This window comes from Anser brachyrhynchus (assembly GCF_964034855.1).
Source record: "Anser brachyrhynchus genome assembly, chromosome: 1".
Lineage (NCBI taxonomy): Eukaryota > Metazoa > Chordata > Aves > Anseriformes > Anatidae > Anser > Anser brachyrhynchus.
The window spans coordinates 134,515,164-134,534,317 of record NC_137694.1 but is presented as its reverse complement, the minus strand read 5'-3'; the positions used below and the strand labels follow the sequence as shown (position 1 = coordinate 134,534,317).

At 40.4% G+C, this 19,154-nt stretch overlaps 1 protein-coding gene across 7 annotated transcripts in view; it reads left to right on the top strand.

Annotated features, from left to right (window-relative positions):
* Positions 1 to 19,154, top strand: part of TBL1X (transducin beta like 1 X-linked) — a 199,615-nt gene extending 180,461 nt beyond the window's left edge. For all 7 annotated transcript variants that reach the window (XM_080577146.1, XM_080577141.1, XM_080577143.1 and 4 more), the window contains 9 exons: positions 956 to 1,019; positions 1,123 to 1,220; positions 2,753 to 2,813; positions 6,495 to 6,616; positions 8,094 to 8,168; positions 10,604 to 10,731; positions 12,384 to 12,549; positions 13,596 to 13,697; positions 14,825 to 19,154. In XM_080577146.1, the coding sequence (XP_080433272.1) occupies positions 956 to 1,019; positions 1,123 to 1,220; positions 2,753 to 2,813; positions 6,495 to 6,616; positions 8,094 to 8,168; positions 10,604 to 10,731; positions 12,384 to 12,549; positions 13,596 to 13,697; positions 14,825 to 14,851 (843 nt within the window). In that variant the 3' untranslated portion in view covers positions 14,852 to 19,154. The remainder of the gene's footprint in view (positions 1 to 955; positions 1,020 to 1,122; positions 1,221 to 2,752; positions 2,814 to 6,494; positions 6,617 to 8,093; positions 8,169 to 10,603; positions 10,732 to 12,383; positions 12,550 to 13,595; positions 13,698 to 14,824) is intronic.

Sequence of the window (19,154 nt, the reverse complement as noted above, 5' to 3'; positions counted from 1 at the left end):
TTAAACCATTCAAGTGCTTCCAACTTGCTTTGAGTTTTCCAAAAAATGTGAATTACCACCTAGGACTTCGGATAAACCATATGACTAGTCCCTGAGCTTTCCTGCCTTTTTCCCTTTTGCTGTCACCTTTGTCCTTATCAGTGGTCCATGTAAGTGTATAGCACAGTGAAGTTGGCTTGGGTTTTGATATTCTTCCCCCTACATCATTATACCTTTGACTTAAATCTACAGTTGTGCTAACTCGCTGTTTATGGAGGGTTGAAGTGCACATAACGTTTTAAAGGATTATTTTATGCTTTAGCCTATTTTTCTACTCATGGTGCTGGAAATGAAGGTCTCAATGAAGGTCTCCCTCCAGCAGAATACATATAATTTGCTGATTATGATTACTGGGCTTCTTTCCTCGTAATTGGGACCCGAGTTCAACTTTTCTGAGGCTGCCCACGATGGTACTGTGCCTCTGAGCATGTGTGGGAGTCTTTATTTAGACAACTTGGAAGCAATTTCTTTGTGTTAGGTAGCATTCAAGGTGTTGATGGTGAGTGTAGGTGGCTTAGGTTTTTACGTCCTACTTTCAAGTATAGATATCTGAAATTCACTTAACTGGGATTTAGTAAGGATTTACATGATCTGTTGATGATTTATAGGCTCTATATGTCTAAGATGTAGTTATCTGGAACAATCCTAAAGAATTTGTTGTATCTTCTTTTCCTTGTCTAATCCTTTTGAATATTATCTGATGGTGTAGCCCAGTTTTTCAGAGGATGTTCAAGGGTTTTATTTCCGCTTTGTATTCGCAGTACTAACCTTTACTTTAGGTCATACAATAATGATACTATCTATTCTCAGTATGTAGCTCCAGATTTCCCATAAACCGTAATGCACAAACCTTAAAGTTTGGCTGAAATAGATTTCATCTGGTATTGACCTTTGACATTTATGTGTATCCCAACAGAGTGATGGAACACTATTGGCTACAGGCTCATATGATGGTTTTGCAAGAATATGGACAGAAGACGGTAAGTCAAACAACAGTTATCGTTCTTAAGCAATTAACAGCAGTCAACTATAAGTTGGGTAATGTGTAAACAAATTGTAATACTAACCTTTCCTTTATTCCAGGTAACCTTGCAAGCACCTTAGGTCAACATAAAGGTCCGATATTTGCCCTGAAGTGGAACAAAAAGGGGAATTATATTCTAAGTGCTGGTGTTGATAAAGTGAGTTTTAAAAATACGTAATTCTAACATTTAAATGTGCTGACTCAGTGAGTGCTGTTGAATTCCATAAGGTTATTTTCTTCTGCTCCAGGAGTCCTGGGGAGTGTACCTTTCTTTAATTTGTTCTAGTGGGTGTTGGATTAATCACTTAATCCTTGGATGAAGTGATTGATAACATTTTTGAGGCTATGTGTACATTTTAAGTGTAAAAGTTTTTTAAAAAACAAACTCCATTTGCCCCGTGTAAGATTACATCTTAAATGTTCCTGTTAAAGAAATAACTGCTTCCACTACTTACGTTTATAGTTTTATCAACTGTAACTATTTCCAGGAGGGAAGTTATCTTAGAGGTACTGCAGTTTTTAGCTCATCTAATTATTGAAACTGTTGTATTTGAATAAAATATATATGGTTTCCTATGCAAACATGCAAAATATGGTGGTTCTGAACTCAAAATCAAGCCAAACATGGTAGTTTCAGCTGAGTGCATATTAGAGATTGAAATGACAGATGATTGCTGATGATGAGCAGAAATCCATTAAAACTGAAACTGAAAAATAAACACAGCGTTCATCTTATCTTACTTCTGATGTCTGAAAAATTAGATGCATATGTCATCCTTGGCTTCCTTTATAAAATATGGAGAGAAAAATGGCATTTCCAAGTGATGAGTTGCATGGCCTGTGTTACAGTGAGATACACAGACAGTGCTCCTCTCCTGCATTTGACAGAGGCAGTCTAGGGAAATTCGCTCAGACCTGTACGTTTGATTTGTGGGATAGATGAATCCCTATATTTTCACATACTTGTGAAAATGGAGTTCTATTCCTTTTAATACTAGCTCATATCCAGCTATGTTTGTCTCCCAGTAGTAGTTCCCCATAGCAGCAGTGATTCTTAAGATGGTCTGTTAACACCAAGGGGAGGAACCCTGAATTTATTTTCTGAAAGTATGTACTCCCAGTTCACCCAAAAGGTAGGACTGGGTTGGGGAATTGCTTATGTGTGATGCAAGTATGGTTTAAACCTGTAGTAGGCAAATTACACTTCTGTCAGTCCCACACCACCGCAGTGGCAAGAAGTGAGTTGTACTTTGCTGTTAAACATTTTGCTTGGTGATTTAATTATTAGAAATGTAGTATCACTTAGTTTTGCAATAGAATTCAACTTGCATCTTACTAAAAAGGAAAAGTCTTACTTGAAGAAGATAATTGAGACAGCTGTAACAAAATGCTTATTAAAATGTTGAGGTACTGTTCTCTAGCGTTATTCAAAGAGAAAATGCCCATTCTTTGCCGTTACATTACTTCCTCTGTAGGGGTGATACTTCTGTATCTACACTTACATAATTATTCTGTAATATTTGGAAGTTATTTCTGTTCATTCAGCTGTGCAGCACACAAGGCTCTCTGCAGTCAATAATTTTATCAGTCCATCTTTTACAATTGCTCCTTAGTGAGTGCTCTCTCTCTTTGTTTTCTCTGAGCTGAACAGTCACTAACTCTTTTCTTCCCTCCTTCCTCCCGATGCAGACAACAATAATTTGGGATGCTCACACAGGAGAAGCTAAACAACAGTTTCCTTTCCATTCAGGTAATTCCTGCAGAATTCAAATTAGTAAAATGAAATACACGTTTTAATTTTGCCAGTCTAACTCATCCTTTTGTAAGAACCTGTCTGCCAGAGGAAAGCAAATTTTGAACCAGGATTTTTGTGCCTTTGCTATCCTGAGTAGCACCGTTTGTGGGTTTGTCCCTTTTTCAGAAGGAGGGGTTTCTGTGAGAATCAGTTTTGAAAGTCAAAGTGAACTCTATAAGAGGACTTATATGACAGCTGTGCCTGCCCAGCTGAACGTTTGTACCGTTATCTGTGTGCTTAAATAGTATCAAGATTAAAATGGTGACTGCAGAAAGAAGCAAATGTGGATCTCCCAGCAGCTTGTCTTCACCCCTGCGAGCATGAAGGTCCTCAGGAATTTCTCAACTTTTAATTTTGACTTGAAATTCTTCAGTATTGCATTGTCTAATTATCAGAAGTCAACTGCCAACATTGAGTTCCTAAACCTTACTTGGACAGTCATTTGTGCATCTTGTGCATCTTCTTTTCAAGAAGACAGGAGATATCACAGATACTGAGTAATCTGGAGTAACAGGCAGTCATTGATGTAATCTTAAATTCACCTGAAACCAGACTTTTAAGAGGATGACTGAATTCATGATCCAAACCTGATAAGTTGTCACAGTTAAATATTTTTGAATGGGCATAGTCAAACTGAGCTAAAATCACCAAAAACATTCCAGATTCTGATGCTAGAAATGTTCAACACACTGTGTGTTGGCTGTAAAAAATCCATTTTTCATACAGCAGACTTACAAGGTGCTTAATGGTGTTTAAAAACATATATTTATCTTGTGATTTTAAGATGTTAATTGGCACATTTTTCAACTCAGTTTCTACTTGGTCTCATTCACAAATTTTCACAGATGTTACTAATACGCAGTAGCAATAGCAATGGTTATTCAACAGAAAACAAAACATATGTCCGTGCACACAGCATATCCATACTGGGCATTTTTGTCACTCATCTTCTCGTTGATGTATCTATCATAACTGTTCCACTACAGCAAACTTCGCACTGTGTAGTGACGTAGGTAATGCAATTCCTAGGCCTACTACTTCCTAACTATTGATCTAAGTGGCTGGAGACTCAGAGCTGGGTTACCCTTTCAGAATCATGTTCACTGAAGTGTGGTTGTCTTAGCAATGATGTGCATCAGGGACATGTTGCTCCAGTCTCCTTTTAGCAAGTTGAAAACGTGCCTCCATCTTCCAGTGCAATATGTCGATGTCCACCTACATTAATAGACTTCAAGAAAATTTGTTACAACGTGTGTCGTCTGTCTTTGGACCATGAGACACAACTGAAGTGGGGATATGGAGAGGCTATTTTTTTCTTCTATTATTTCAAATATGTTTTAATAGGGAAATAAAGCAGTTAGTTATTAAGACAATTGTTGATAGGCAAAAAGCATATGACCAAAAATAAGCCCTATAAAATCAGCAGGAGTCTTCATTCCCACATAATTTTAAAGACACAAAGACTTCGTCTTGATCTGCTTGTATCACCTGTTCACCAGAACAAACTTAACAGAAAATTACTCACTCTATTTGGCATCTGAAAACCTTGTTTATAACCTCACAAAGCTAATTTCCTTAAAACGGAGTCAAATAATCCAAATTTTGCATCTGCTGATAGATGTGGATGGATGTCTATGCATGCAGGAGCAAATTGGTTAAGCGATTTGATAAGAAGTTCTTGTACAACCCAGTTTTAGACAACTAAGTGCTCTGAATCACTCCCTGCAGACATTTAACTCTCTACACTTTTGAGCGTCTAATCCTAAATCACGCCAAAATTTGATGAGAAAAGGCCTAAATTAACTGATAATTATTATAATACTTTAATCACTGGCATTTATTTTAGCTGTGTTTCTTAAAGGCTTCTTGCCCTTGCTTCTACTAGATGGCATTCTAAATGTTTTTAAGCAATTGGCCAGTATCCTGTGCTTTTGGAGACACTTTGGCTGTTCAATTACTTGCGTCAAAACCTACATTTGGTGTTTTTTTCCACAACATTTTATGTAGTTATTTATCCAGTAAACATATGATTAAATACACCAATAAATTAATCAGTATTAATTACCAACACTATATGATTCAAATTATTCTGTAATGAAAATCCATTCCTTTAGTTGCCAGTGGCTCTCAGAAAATTACTTTTCAACTCATATGTATCATACTAGATATTAGCCCTGAAGGCATACAGCTTTCAATGAAGACAGACTTTTTGTTTGCTCTGAAACAATAACACAAAGCTTGCAGCAGGAGAAACAAAATCCTTTGCTGTTTCCTGATGCTCGTTCATGTTCATTGGAAATCTCAGAAGTAATCTGCCTTCCTCACACAAATTTCCTTTGTAGTTCTGCAATGCAGAAATTCCTTAACTGTCACGGAGGTTTATTGAGCTTTTTCATTAGTATTCTAAAAAATATTTGTATTTGATACAATTTCAGCCCTCAGTTCTCATTTAAAGAGCTATCTGATGATTCAGAAGGTGATGTGGTTCTATCTCACTTTGCAGTTCATGAAAATCAGAACAGGAAAAAGCATTTAAATATAATAGGCTTGGCAGAACAGGTATCTTTTTACTTCTGTATTATGAAAGTTTTTCTCTGAACATCTTAGAGTAAGGCATTTCTTGGTTTCGTTTTAATGATAAACTTCCATTATGCTGTTGCCAGGAAGAGATTCAACTTTGCTGTCTAAATGGTGGTCTCATTCTGACACATCTGCTTTTCACCAGAGTGTGCAGAAAATGAAAATTTCTATATTTCAGCATGTCTTATATTATCCTCTGGAGGGCAGCTAAACTCTTTCTTGTGGGGTGAAAAAAAAAAGCACAAGCAAACTGTGTGTGAGGAGTCCCCACCCGCTCTTGTGCATGCTTTCAGTCTGCAGTGAAGTGCTGTAAAAGTTTGTGGTTTTTTTACACTTTTGTAAAGTGTGTGTGTTGCACACAGGTACTAGTTACATGTCCAGGTGCTACCCGCGTACAAAGTTTCATTAGTTAAATCTTCATTAATGCCAAACCCACTATGGAAACTCAGCCTCTGATTTCAGATGGTCTTGCCCAATGTACCTATTTTAAATCAATTCCCAGCCAAATGAAACTGAATGTAGATATTACTGATCCGTGTGTGTCTGCACAGAACAACAGGTTTGCACTGACTGTTGCATAAATACAATATAAAGGAACATGGCCACGTGCTGCTTCTCCCTCCTGTGTGTTGTGTCTGGAATTCATAGGACCATTTTATGTGCTGATTCATCTCTGCCCCATCTGAAATCATCCCCTTTTTTCAGAATTAGTTTTCTTCCAGCTGCTTTGTAGAACTGGCTTACAGAGGAATGAATGGCACAAGAGGGGTGTGCAGCCGGGAGCAAGGAGGGTGGAAGTGGGCACAGGATGGTTTTGCCCACTCTTACCCGAAAGATTCACAAATAGATGTACAAATCAACCAGATTACCCACTGCAAGAGAAAAAATGGTGCCTTTCAGGCACTCCCTGTCATCCCTGTAACTAGCTGCAGGTAACAGGCCAAGAACTAGCTTTTAGTCCCTGTGATCCAGATGGGTGACAGAAGGAAAATGATTTGGGATGACTGTTTCTTTGCTGTGTTCCCTAATGTTCCTTCTGTTGTTTGTACTTCACAGCTCCTGCTCTGGATGTAGACTGGCAGAACAACACTACTTTTGCCTCCTGCAGCACTGACATGTGCATTCACGTATGCAGACTTAGCTGTGATCGTCCCGTTAAAACCTTTCAAGGACACACAGTAAGTTTAAGAAGTCCAAACTGTTAGCGATTAAGTCATAGCCGCATGTAACAATGATGGCAGCTGATGTGTTTGCAGGGTGCATTCTAGCACTGGAGGTGTTATATCCCATTGCTTTCCTAAAAATGTATTCTTCAGGAGTGAGTCACTGCCTGTGAGAAGGGATAAACTGTTCTAAATCGTCGTAGGAGGCAAAACCTGCAGCTTAAACAATGAGACTATTTATATGTAGCACGAGCTGCAGACTGAAGGCACATAAATAAATAAGGTTCTGTTTTCCACTGGTGTATTTTCCTTTAGTAAATGAGAACTATGAATAACGAGAGAGCAGTTCACCTCCAGTCGTTGTTCAGTTTTAGAATCTATTACATCTAATATCTATTTAAGCTGTATTTTGTGCCTCTTTTCTTTAGTATTTAATGGTTGTCAAAGGCTGTTTTTTCTTTCTTTCATTCGTGAGAAAACTGATGTCAGATGCTGACCTGTAATCTAGATACTAACGTCCAGAACTTGCTGCCTCCCCACAGAGGAAAAATAGTGCATTTTGAGACCTTTAGCTTTTCTGTGGTTAAAATGATAATACACTGATATTTTGTGACAGGTTGTATGTTCCTACCAACAGAATGCTGTTTTTTATGATTATATGAAATGCACCATTTTGCACATGGACCAAAATTTGACTTCAAATATCTGTACAGTTCCTTTTAATGATAATTGAAATAAGTAAAGTGGATCAAGCAAAATTAACATATCTTCCAGGATTGTTTTCACTGAGACCCTGAGCCAATTTATGCTTTTTTAAAAAACATCATTTTCCCTTTTTGTGGAATGTTTTTTTTCCACTGTTACTATGTATGTATGACCCTGAAAAATAGCACAAAAAACTTCCTGATAACCAAGAGGACACATTAGGCTTACTTAATTACAAAGTGCTAGAAAAATTGATCTGGAAAGAGTCATAAAATATTCAGTATTCCCTGCTGGATTTCATTTACACCTACAGCTCTTTTTATAGAGACCTGTATTGCTGTATTGCAGCAATACTAAGAATAATAAACTCCACAAAACTTTATGCCCCACCAATATTTTCTATTGTAAATTGCATCTCTTAGATCTACAGAGTATTAACCTAAGACATACCTCAGTTTAAAAACAGGTTAATGATGTCATCAATCTCTCTGGTTTGAGGGTTTATTTAAATCATAGCATTTGAGAAGCATGAAAGACTTTGTACTAGAAAAGATATGAGAACTGTTTGTGTGTATTGTCCACAAACACAAAGTGGTTACAGTTCCTAAATGATGTTTAAATAGCGTATTATGGAAGCAGCACTTCTTTGTTCACTGGTAGAGCAGCAACGAGGGCTGTAGTTTGTTTTAACTTGCTGTAGACATAAACCACGAGTGCCCTCTGCTGGGTGCCCAGTACAACGCAGGTAACCTGAATATTCACTTAATAAAATCGCTCTTTATTTCAGAACGAGGTTAATGCTATCAAGTGGGACCCATCTGGCATGCTACTAGCATCTTGCTCCGATGATATGACATTAAAGGTAATATAATTTCCATTCCTGCTGTTGAAAAAGTAAAGACAAAGGTTATTTCTATTTTTTAGCTTTTCTGGAATGATATACTGTATGATTTAAAAAACTCTTTGTGAACAATAATTTAACTTTATGCTGTATTTCTTAAAGCCAATGTGAAAGATTAAACATAGAGAAGCAGTCACTGGGAAAACTGAAACATCCTATCCAGATAAGTGTCAAGTGACTGATATGTCACTGTCAGAATATTCACAGCTTAAATATACACATAGATATAGATATATAGATACGTATCTATACATATATATAGATATATACAGCTACTTGCCTGTCAGCAGAAGCTCACTCCCTACACCAAAAAGCAGTCTACTGGTTAATCTTTGAAAAGAATATAAAAATAAACACGTTTCCCTTTGGAGTCTTTTTTGTCTGAAAGTAGTTTCATTGGAGCCATCTGATTATTTGTTTTTTGTAAAGCCTTGGACTAATCAGTGGGACATACATATTCAGAGCCCAGCAAAAATCTGAAGTGCTCTCTGAAGATGCCTATCCTTATCCGTTACCTGTATAGGAAGCCTAAGGCAGCTACACTGCGGATTTACGTGCCTCTGTTAGGTGCCCGAAGGTAGATGGGATCCGTCTGGCTGGGAGATAGCACAGGCTGCTCTACCAGCACACTGGGCCATTGCACTGTGCCAGCAAAGTATTGCTAACGCAGGGAGAGTCTGGGCTTGCCGAAATGCTTTTCACACTAGAGCTCTTCAGCCCAAACCCCTCTCGGTCTCATTCCCTTCCCAGCTGCATTAAATGAAGGCTGTGTTCCTGTATAGGAACACATACGAAATACACATAGGAATATCTATATTCCTATATAGAAATTGCTGTATATTGTAGCAGCAAAGCCCTCCAGATGGACTTCAGAGCTAGGCCAACACTGCTGTTGATTTATGCTGTTCCCTATGAGTAAAGCAAACATCCCAGGCAAGATACAGTTCTGCGAATAGAATTGTACTAGTAATACAGATTTCTCATAGCATGGTTGTGTTAATTAAGGCTCATATCTCTTTCCGCTGCTGATTGGCACAGGTAAAGCAAGAGGCATTTCTAGTACACACACAGCTTGTGTGTAAGAGTGGAAACAGAGCAGCAAAACTTGCAAATGTAGATAAGAGCTAGGTTAACACCATGCAGGCTATTCAGAGAACTGGAAATTTACAGAAAGTAGGGCTAGGGAAGACGTAAAGAGAGCACCTCGTCTGTTATTCTACCACAAAGCAGTATTGTAGTGACCGATAATATCGTGCTTAAACATTCTGACCCAGTGGTAGCACATATTTTGGTGCCCATTTCCACACAGGATGTGTTTCAAAAAACGCTGTGACTTGGTACCAGTTCAAATTTCTAGCCTCTGAATTTGGCACCAGAGTTAATGGTTTGCTGTCACTGGCCTAGCTGAAGGCCTCTGTCACCTTGCAGTAATGGAGACTGCTGCAAGTCTTCAGGCAATTCTTCTTCCTTTTCCTCTGTAAATTAGTCTTCTCTGGCTTCTTTCTTTTCTCTTTTTTGGAGTGTTTGATACTTTTCTACAACTTCTTGGAACATATTGCCTGTTAGCCATAGAATATGCCTAAGCTTTGTGTAATGTTTCCAAAAGCAGGCTTGGGTATGCTGCTGAAAATTCAGCATTAGAGCACATCATTTCCCTCATAGTGCAGATTTATAACAAGTGAGTTAGATTTTTCCTACATTTTTGGTATCTTTCTGAAACTGCCTGACCAATTCTGAGTTATTTTGCCTGCTGTGAATTCGCTTGTTCTTGTTTCCTCAATTTTCTAAGATTTACTAAATTACCTGTCTTCTCTGTTGGGCATATTCTTTGTCTCATACCATTTTGCCAAGTGTTTGGCCATGTAATACTGCATACGTAGCTGATCTCATTCCATCATCCAAGCTGTTAAAAACACCAGGAAAACAAATGGAGTTCAGGAGGAAAAGGAAAATCTGACCTGGCTGTTGACTGACATAAGAGAAAATTGCTAGGTTCTAAGCAGTTATAAACTGCTTTATTCTCAGTCTCTAAGGTGAATGCTATTGTAATTGGTGACTTAAATTGCAAGTTAAACTTCTGTAAATAGAATAACTTCAGCTTCTGTATGAAAATACCACTATAGGCTATGGATAGTACAGTGACTATTCAGTTTTTCTGATCTATTGAGTAAGTACTATTAGATGCGTAGCACTTGCCCCAAATGGGGTTATTCTAATGTCTGCATTGTAGGTGCCAAACTGCTGTATTAATAAATTCAAATTAGGTTATGTTTATGTGTATACATGTGTGTCAAGATATGAAATAAAAAATGGCAAGAAAAACATGGAGTGAACTGAAATAATTCAGCTGAGATTAACATTGCTATTTTTCCCCCTTCATAATTACTCTGACTTAGATTTGGAGTATGAAGCAAGATACCTGTGTACATGACCTTCAGGCTCACAGCAAAGAGATTTATACTATCAAATGGAGTCCTACAGGACCAGGCACCAGCAACCCAAACTCCAACATCATGTTAGCAAGGTAAAAATAAATCTTATTCTGTTTCTTACCTAAAAGAATTGTCTTTTTGATGTGTAACTCCACCATTGTCTTGCTGTTAGTCTTCCTGTCTGCAATTCTAGTAAGCCATCTGCTGATAACATTAAAAATGTTTGTAAATCAGGGGAGGATACAAAGGGAGAAAAATCATATTTGAAAAAGATGAAAAAAAAGGAGAATTGAGTCATATGATACTTAATTTTTTAGCTGTCTTGATAAAAAAGATTGTAAATCTAGCATCATACCTTCACATCCAGCATCCGGTTGTTATGAATGACTGTGTTTAATGAGACAGATGGCAGTCCACTAAGCCAGTTGGAATATGTTCTAACAAGGGTCCTGCAAAGCACCTGAGCAGATACTGACAATTTTTACAGTCTTGTTAACTAATCAAGAAAAGCTTGAATAAAAATTCCACTTTAAAATCTGTTCTTAATTCTTTGAGTTTAGGAAATACGTTTGCTCGTAGAATGCCAACTGATGGTAGTACCATGGGTTTATGAATTAAGAATTGTGTTGTATCACAGAATCACAGAATTGAAGGGGTTGGAAGGAACCTCAAGAGTTCATCAGGTCCAACCCCCCTGCCAAAGCAGGTTCCCTAGAGCAGGCTGCCCAGGTAGGCGTCCAGACGGGCCTTGAATATCTCCAGAGAAGGAGACTCCACAACCTCCCTGGGCAGCCTGTTCCAGTGCTCCGTCACCCTCACTGTGAAGAAAAATTTCTTTCTCATGTTGGTGTGGAACTTCCTGTGCTCCATTTTGTGGCCATTGCCTCTTGTCCTGTCCCCACAAACCACTGAAAAGAGGTTGGCCAAATCCCTCTGTCTCCCACACCTCAGGTATTTGTAAACATTGATAAGATCCCCTCTCAGTCTTCTCTTCTCAAGGCTGAACAGACCCAGGTCTCGCAGTCTTTCCTCACAGGGGAGATGCTCCAGGCCCCGTATCATCTTTGTGGCCCTCTGCTGGACTCTTTCCAGGAGATCCTTGTGTTTTTTGTACCGGGGAGCCCAGAACTGGACACAGTACTCCAAAGTTTTGGAATTTTATTTATTTTACTCTTCAGTCTGAGAGTAGACAGGGAAGAACTTGGATTTCTTGGAGTTGTTCTTCTAATATTTTTAATACCTATTATTTCCCTAGCTTTTCTCTAAGCCCACAGCTTGGGATTTAAATAGATTGTATGGAAAAAAAAATGCACTGAACCAAAATGAAAAGAACCACAGTTCTAGAACATTGTGGAATTATAATTTATTAAATAGTAAAATCCTTAAGAACTGAGATTTCTGTAGAACAGTTTATACTATTAATGACAATGTGTATTTTACCTTCCTGAATAATAGCAGATAGAATCTCAAAAAGAGGAGCATGACCCTCTTTGGGCTTGTGATCTGATCCCCCGTACAATAAATACCCCTAGTTAAAGGGTTCACACGTAAGAATTGAGTTCTGTAAATAACAGTTCTTGTCGTTAAGAACGGAAAGTCTACAGTGTTTGGCTTTTCTGCTTGAAACATTTTGTGCTTAGCCAAAAAAAATCTCGTGGTGTTCTCTTCAAATGTTTACAGCATCTAACTACAAAGGGATTAACACCCAAATTAAAACATGTTTTGTGTTCAATGCTTCTTGCAGTGCTTCATTTGATTCCACTGTTCGGCTGTGGGACGTTGACCGAGGAGTCTGCATCCATACGCTAACAAAACATCAAGAGCCTGTCTACAGTGTAGCTTTTAGTCCTGATGGAAAATATCTAGCCAGTGGGTCCTTTGACAAATGTGTCCATATATGGAATACTCAGGTACTGTTTTGAGTCATACGAAGCACATCTGTTTTAGCTGACACATCAGTAGCAAAATCTCTAATGGAAAATATGTGTACCTGGGCAGTGCGTGACCTGCCAGCCTGGGTGAGCCTGATTGTACTGACCGATAACAATTGCAGCACAGCAGCTGAGTCACTCAGGCAGAGGGAGGTGACTGTGCAGAACATTTCTGCTAAAGCTTCTTTGTATGCCAAAGAAACAGCATACAAGAAAATAGCTACATCACGCCATGCTACCAGTTTTGTGGAGCAAAGATCGGGGTTGATTTGTACAAATTCGTGATTCTTACATTTAGTAACAGATGTGAGTCTGATGCACCTGGCTTATACTTTGTGGCAGTGAGGTAAAGGATATACAGCCCGGGCACTGGGGATACTCTGGAGGAGAGTGGGGCAGTTGGAGTTTTTTCTTCCTAACCCCAGAAAGTAATTTCCACTCATGTATGTAGCAGATCCTAAGCACTGGGAGCAAGCCAAAAGAACTGAGCTCTGCTTTCCTGCACACAGTTGTTTTCTCCTGAAAGTGCTCTCTATGTGATCTGCACATGCTTAAAAACTGGAAATTCTCCTGCTGAGTTGGTTTTATGCGTGGAGATGGAGATTGCATGAAGAACTTAGGGAAGCCCCAGTCTCTCTCACAGTGATACCAGAACTGCCTTATGCTTCCACAGACTTAATTTAGGATATCAATGCCTAACAGCTGAATTAAGCAATAAACTTCAGAGAAGAACACCTCAGCTTAACTCCTACAGCTAACACTCTCAGATTTACTGCTACAGAGTTGACAAAAGCAGATGTTTAAGAGTCATACTGTAAATTGCTTTCTGGAGGAGCCTGTTTCTCTCCAGTATCAAAGACCTGTTTCCTAACTTGAACATCTTACCAAGATGACTATAGTTAGGTAGTTAGGTGATGTGAGTAGCTCCCACGTGCCACCACTGTCATTTCTTTGATGTAGTGCCACACTACAGAGAAAAAGGGGAACTTCCATGCTGAATGTTTGCACGCTGTTTTGCTTTGTAGAGTGGAACTCTAGTACATAGCTACCGAGGCACCGGAGGCATCTTTGAAGTCTGCTGGAATGCTAGAGGAGACAAAGTGGGAGCAAGCGCATCAGATGGATCGGTAAGAAGCTTTACACACTGTAAATGCTGGGTGAAGGTTGCTCTTTTGGAGAGTGCCAAAAAAAAGCACATACCATATTGCCTTCTCTGGACAGTGCTCAAGGTGTAGACAGCTCAATACAGAAATAAGTAGTTCATAGGAATATATTAAAAATGCTCCTGCTTTGAAAGGCTTTGAATACTTGGAGGTGGTACTTTTATTGGAAATGAAGAGTGCTTGTGGAATTGGTGAATATTGCTGAAGATGGGAATAAATTTAAATACATATTTGATAAGAACAGCAACAGTGTTGTTTCTATCATTACTTTCCTCATCTGTCAGTTCTTACTGAAGGTCACACCAGGCAACTTTCAAATTATCAGTTGTCTTGGGACTTTCTAGTCCTACCCCACAGAAGAAATACACCCTTGAGTAGTACCTGAAGGAAGAAGTTTGCAGCATGATGTCCAAAGATTTCATCCTGTGGTAGAGCAGAAGTATTGCTGTAAAGATAAAGATTATTCCCTACTATTTCTTCTGTTAGTTACTTGATAAGAATTTCAGTTACAGCATGATCAGCCTGTGAAGGACACGTGTTATAACACACTATACAGCTTTCAAAATAACTCTTCTACATGTCTGGCTGGCATAACTCTAGAGCAATATTTTTCAACTGTTTTTAATGAAGGGTACACCTACAACATGGTTCAGTTGTTTGAGTTGTGCCGTCTGAAAGGGTGCCATGCCTGGTTTCCAGCAGCTGCTCCAAATGGGCACGTGCCTGCCATAGGTCCTGGGTCACACCTGCCAGGCCTGTGCATACTCTTTGGAAATACTTCAAAAAGTGAAGTGTTTAGGCAACTAAGTAAAGCCCATGGTCCTATCTGGGATGCGCCACCAGAATGCTTGTTTGTAATCTAAGGAAAGCCCAGCGAGGTGTTTAATGTACATTTTTCATTTCTGTTTTCTCCCGTGTTGGCTTGTTCTCTTGCTTGTGTGCATGTAAACAGGTACTGAGACAGGCTGATGTGGAGCTTGGGATAGCTTAGCATACAGCTGGCTGATCAGCTGGTGGGCTGGGCCGTATATAAATGGGAATTGCAACTAACCTGCAGAAATGGTTCTTAATCCTGAGTCTTTTCTCTCTAGGTTTGTGTTCTAGATCTGCGGAAGTAAAAGTGAAATGTTTTAGAAGAAATTTCAAATGGACCAGCAGTGAATGTGTGGGGAGAAGCACTCTTCAAAACTATTCTTAACAGCTCCAGAACTGTACGAACTTGAACAAAGTTAGAGTGTACTGTGAAACCAACTCTCCCTGGCCACAGGTGTCTAGTATTTTGTCCGTAACCTTCATCAAGGAGTAAAAACACAGTCACTTCAGAGGGGGAGGGAATGGTTTCCACCTGGAACATTCAGCCTTGGAAGCATGAAGCCACCAGCTAGGCATTGCACTGTTTGGTTTGCGTCTGAGAACTTGCTCTGATGGCTGGGAAAAAAAGCTGTGCCAAAAAAAAAATTAATAAAAAAAAGAAAAATGCTGTGATAAACCAAAAGGGAAAAAAAAATCCTCCTCCATGCGGTGTCGTATTTTTTCCTTCCAATTTGGACACTACAGTTGCTCTCCCAAAGGACGTTCAAAGACCAGTTTGTACTGATGAAATGCTCAACTTTGTAATCACAACACTTTCTATTTTCTAGACTACTTTTTTTGTTCAGTGTTTTTTCTATCAGCTGGAATATTACAGCCTGGAGGATCCCAGGCTTAGGATGAAACTTTTGTTTTCTTTTTATTTCTCCCTTCCACTCCCAACTTCTCCTTCCTTTTTTTCTCCTCTTTCTTCTTGCCCTTTTTTTCTTTTTTCCCTGTATGCCCATAGTAGATGCAGCCAGGTGGACATGACAATGAAAATTTTTGACAGACTGCTTCTCCTCTCCTCTCTTTCTTTTCTTTTCTTTCTCTCCGTTTAAAAGAAAAAAAAATCCTCCATGCTTCAGATCTTAGCGTCTCAAGGGCACTTTCAGCAAATTGTGTAATAAGTGCTTTATATAAGAATGCAGTGCTGGGGAAGATTTTTACAGGAGAAAGATGACTTTTAACAGAAAGAACCCAGTGTATTTTTGGAAAAAAAATATTTTTTATGTTAAACACAGTTTTAAAAGCCGAAAATGGCCACCAAATGTAGACCAGTTGTGTAATTCAAGCAAAAAGAATGACACAGAGTCCAAGGAGCATGAAAGATGCAGTATCCTTTTTCTCCTCTCTCTCAGAAAGTGCTGTGGGACAGAACGCTATTTGATACAATAAATGCCCGTCATTTACTAAGAGACCTCTTCCAGCAGCCAGATGTTTATATGGTCTCATTCCATTTTTGTGGCTGTTTGATGCTGTACGCTTACTAAAAGGAATCCATAAGTTTGAGACCATAAATATAGCATTCATTTTCTCGAGTGCGTATTTGTGTTTATCCTCGGTGACCAGGGGAAAACAATTGTGCATCTTCTTTCCTCAAGAGACGGTTCAGGTTTCGCACAGAACATGCGTTAGGCGAGCAGTGCTGTGCTCCACTGCTCACCCACGCAGCTGTTTCTGTTCCAGTAAGTCCGTGGGGTTTCACCAGGGACATGATGGGACCAGTCGGACCAAGACGCGCTGACTGTGCCTGTCGCTGTTGAAGAATGGACTCTTGCCAAGCTCACGGCCATCTCTGGTCAGCGCACACCTAAAACAGCCCTGCTGTCGCAGACCTCGTGCTGCTGTCACCCTCAGCCCTGCGTGTTCTCCGCGCCATGAGGAAAGCTCTGGGTCTGCCTGTGGAGGTAGGCTTAGCCTTGAGCGTGTCCTCAGTGGGGTGCTCAGAAGGCGGCGTGGAGCTCTCCACTAGGCGAGGACACGATTTATAGCCTACTTCTCAACATGTAAACCACTGTGTAGTTACAGTGGGTGAAACGATCGGAATGGCAACAAAGACTTCCAAAGCACCGCCTGTCAGCTGGGACGTGATTTCCTTACTGCGAGCCAGACATCCGCGGTGATGCCTACCGAAGATTTCTTTACTCCAAGAGCAAACGATGGATCCAGAGAAGCCACAGGAAAGCCAAAGGCAGAGTTTACTGAAGTTGGTGGAAACTCTCAGGCAGCCTCGGGGTGGTGTTGGCCATTATTCAGATAAATCCTCAGACTGGTGTCTTCTCTAGCCTGCAGGCTAGGATTTGTAGGATGGAGAAAAGGAAACAAGAGAGCCCCCTTGAAATCACAGCACATTCCCACCCAGTCGCCACTTCTGTCACACAGAATCTTCCCTTTGGTCTGACCACAGCTGCTGAAGTGGTGATTTGATCTGAGCAAAACCAAAACCAGAGCCCTAATGCAGAACTGGTGGTGCGAGACCCGCCAAGCATCACGGCATCAGGGAAGTTGTATGTCCATTTTTTCTCCTGTGTTTTCCTCTCTTTACACTTAATATCTTTACAGTATCTTAGTCCTTTCAGTGGAACTCGCTACTGCCAGCTTCAGCTGCTTTTCTTAGAGATGCACATTCAGAAAGGAGAAAATAATGAAAATAAGTAACAGCTAACAGGGTTACTTAGTCCTGCGGGGAAAACAGTCACACAGGATTTTAGTTCTTAATTACAGTTAGGCTTGTTTGTAATTTATATCAAAGGATCGACACTGAAAGGTACCCAGGGTTATTTTTGGTGTTAAGTGTGTCTATGTGTTGTTTTCAGTCTTCTGCTCCAGGAGCATGGCTGTGGATGATCACGTCACAGTTTTGCACTGGTTTCTAATAGCCAGCACACCTACTAATTTAACGTCACTACTTAAAAAAGGAGTACTTACTAGGGGAGAGGCTTGACTCTGAATACAAAGGCTTAATGTGGCTGTCTAAAGCGCGGTTGGGTTGATGATTTGAGTAGAATCGTTGCGCGCCCGTGGCTGGCTTCCTAAGCTGCCTCTGAGCGGCGTTTCCGAGAGCAACACGCAGAAGCTCCCGACCGCGCGGGGAGGGCCCGGGGCTGGACTCTCCCTTGCGCAGCGCCTGATGAGGCCAGGCCTCGGGGTTCAAGGAGATCAGCTCGCTCAGTCCCAGCTCGGCTCTGCCGCACGGCCGCCTCCGCGCACGGCCCCTGTTGGGTCTTGTTCCATGAGAGCTGCTGCAGGTAACGCACGGGGCGTCAGCGTGCGTGCTTCTTTTTTCTTTGTCCTTTTTCCAAGCTGTCGGTGAGGGCATCATCTTTCCCCTGCCAGTCTGCATGGAGGTCAGAAGCCAAGAGAAGCCAAGTTTCAAAATCGGTTGATTTGCAAAGCCTAGGCGTGAGGGAGGCTGCCCTCCTGGGAGGTCTCTGGACAGGCCGTCAGATAGGAAAGCAGCATATGGGAAAAACTAACAAAATTCACCTCTCATCCCGTCCACGAGACCCTAAAGACCGGGGAAATCGTCTAAGATGTAGTAGTAGATAGTTTTCAGGTGCAATGAGGGCAGCTGTTGAGATTAAGGAAGGCTGAAGACGTCGTGAAGTCTAATCCTAGTCGAGTGGGCTGGTTTCTTTAGGACGTGGGCAATGGGGAGAGCGAGGTTTCGCCAGGCTTCAGGTGGAGATCGAAACCTAGAGCTGCCCTCAGGGAGCTCTCGCTTTCCTCCGTTGCTGCAGCAGCATCCCCAGGCTGACGCTGCCCCTGGAACAGAGCGGCGTGAGGCGGCAGGCGGGTGGGCCTCAGCAGTGCTTTCACCCCCTGCTTTTTGATCATTTTGTTCCTAGTTCTTTATAATGGAAGAGAAACTGAAGAAAAAACCAACGAAGTGACCAAACAGGATTGTGAAACATCAAGAGGCTTACTGGATTTCTGTCATTGCTGGCTGCCTGGAACTGGCCTTGAAGTGAAAAAAAAACAGTTTCTGAAAAACCACTCAACTCTGTGGGCTAGAAGGATACTGGATCTTTTATGTAGAAAACACTGGGTCCCTTATGGGGCACTAACGGGCCTGACTTACAGGGTTATACACACATTAACCCCATGCTACATCTTAGAAATTTCCTTTTAATTTGTTAAAAAAAGAGAAAAATAGCTAATTTTAGAGCCAAGTGAAGTGCACTTTGTCAAATGTAAGGGTCTGCTTTGTTTTTGGGTTTCTTTTTTTCTTTTTCCCTTTTTAATTTTTCCTCCTTTTTTCCTCCTTTTGCCTTTTTAAAAGATGTGGTTCTTTGTCAATTGCAGAAATGTTCTTTCAGCCACTCACTGAAATTCTGAATTCTGGCTTCTGCAGTTTTTATTGTCTGTGTCAGACTTGCAGCCAGACTTGGTTCTCATTTCAGCATTTCCCAGGTTCTGTTGAAACAACATCAACCCTTATTTTGTTTCTCCCCCACCCACACTTTCTTCGAATTCACCTTGTGTATTGTAGCTCATTTGTTTTAAGGAGAGAATCAACAGATCATATTCAGTGTCTTGAATAAATTGCTATATTTTGATATTAGAGAA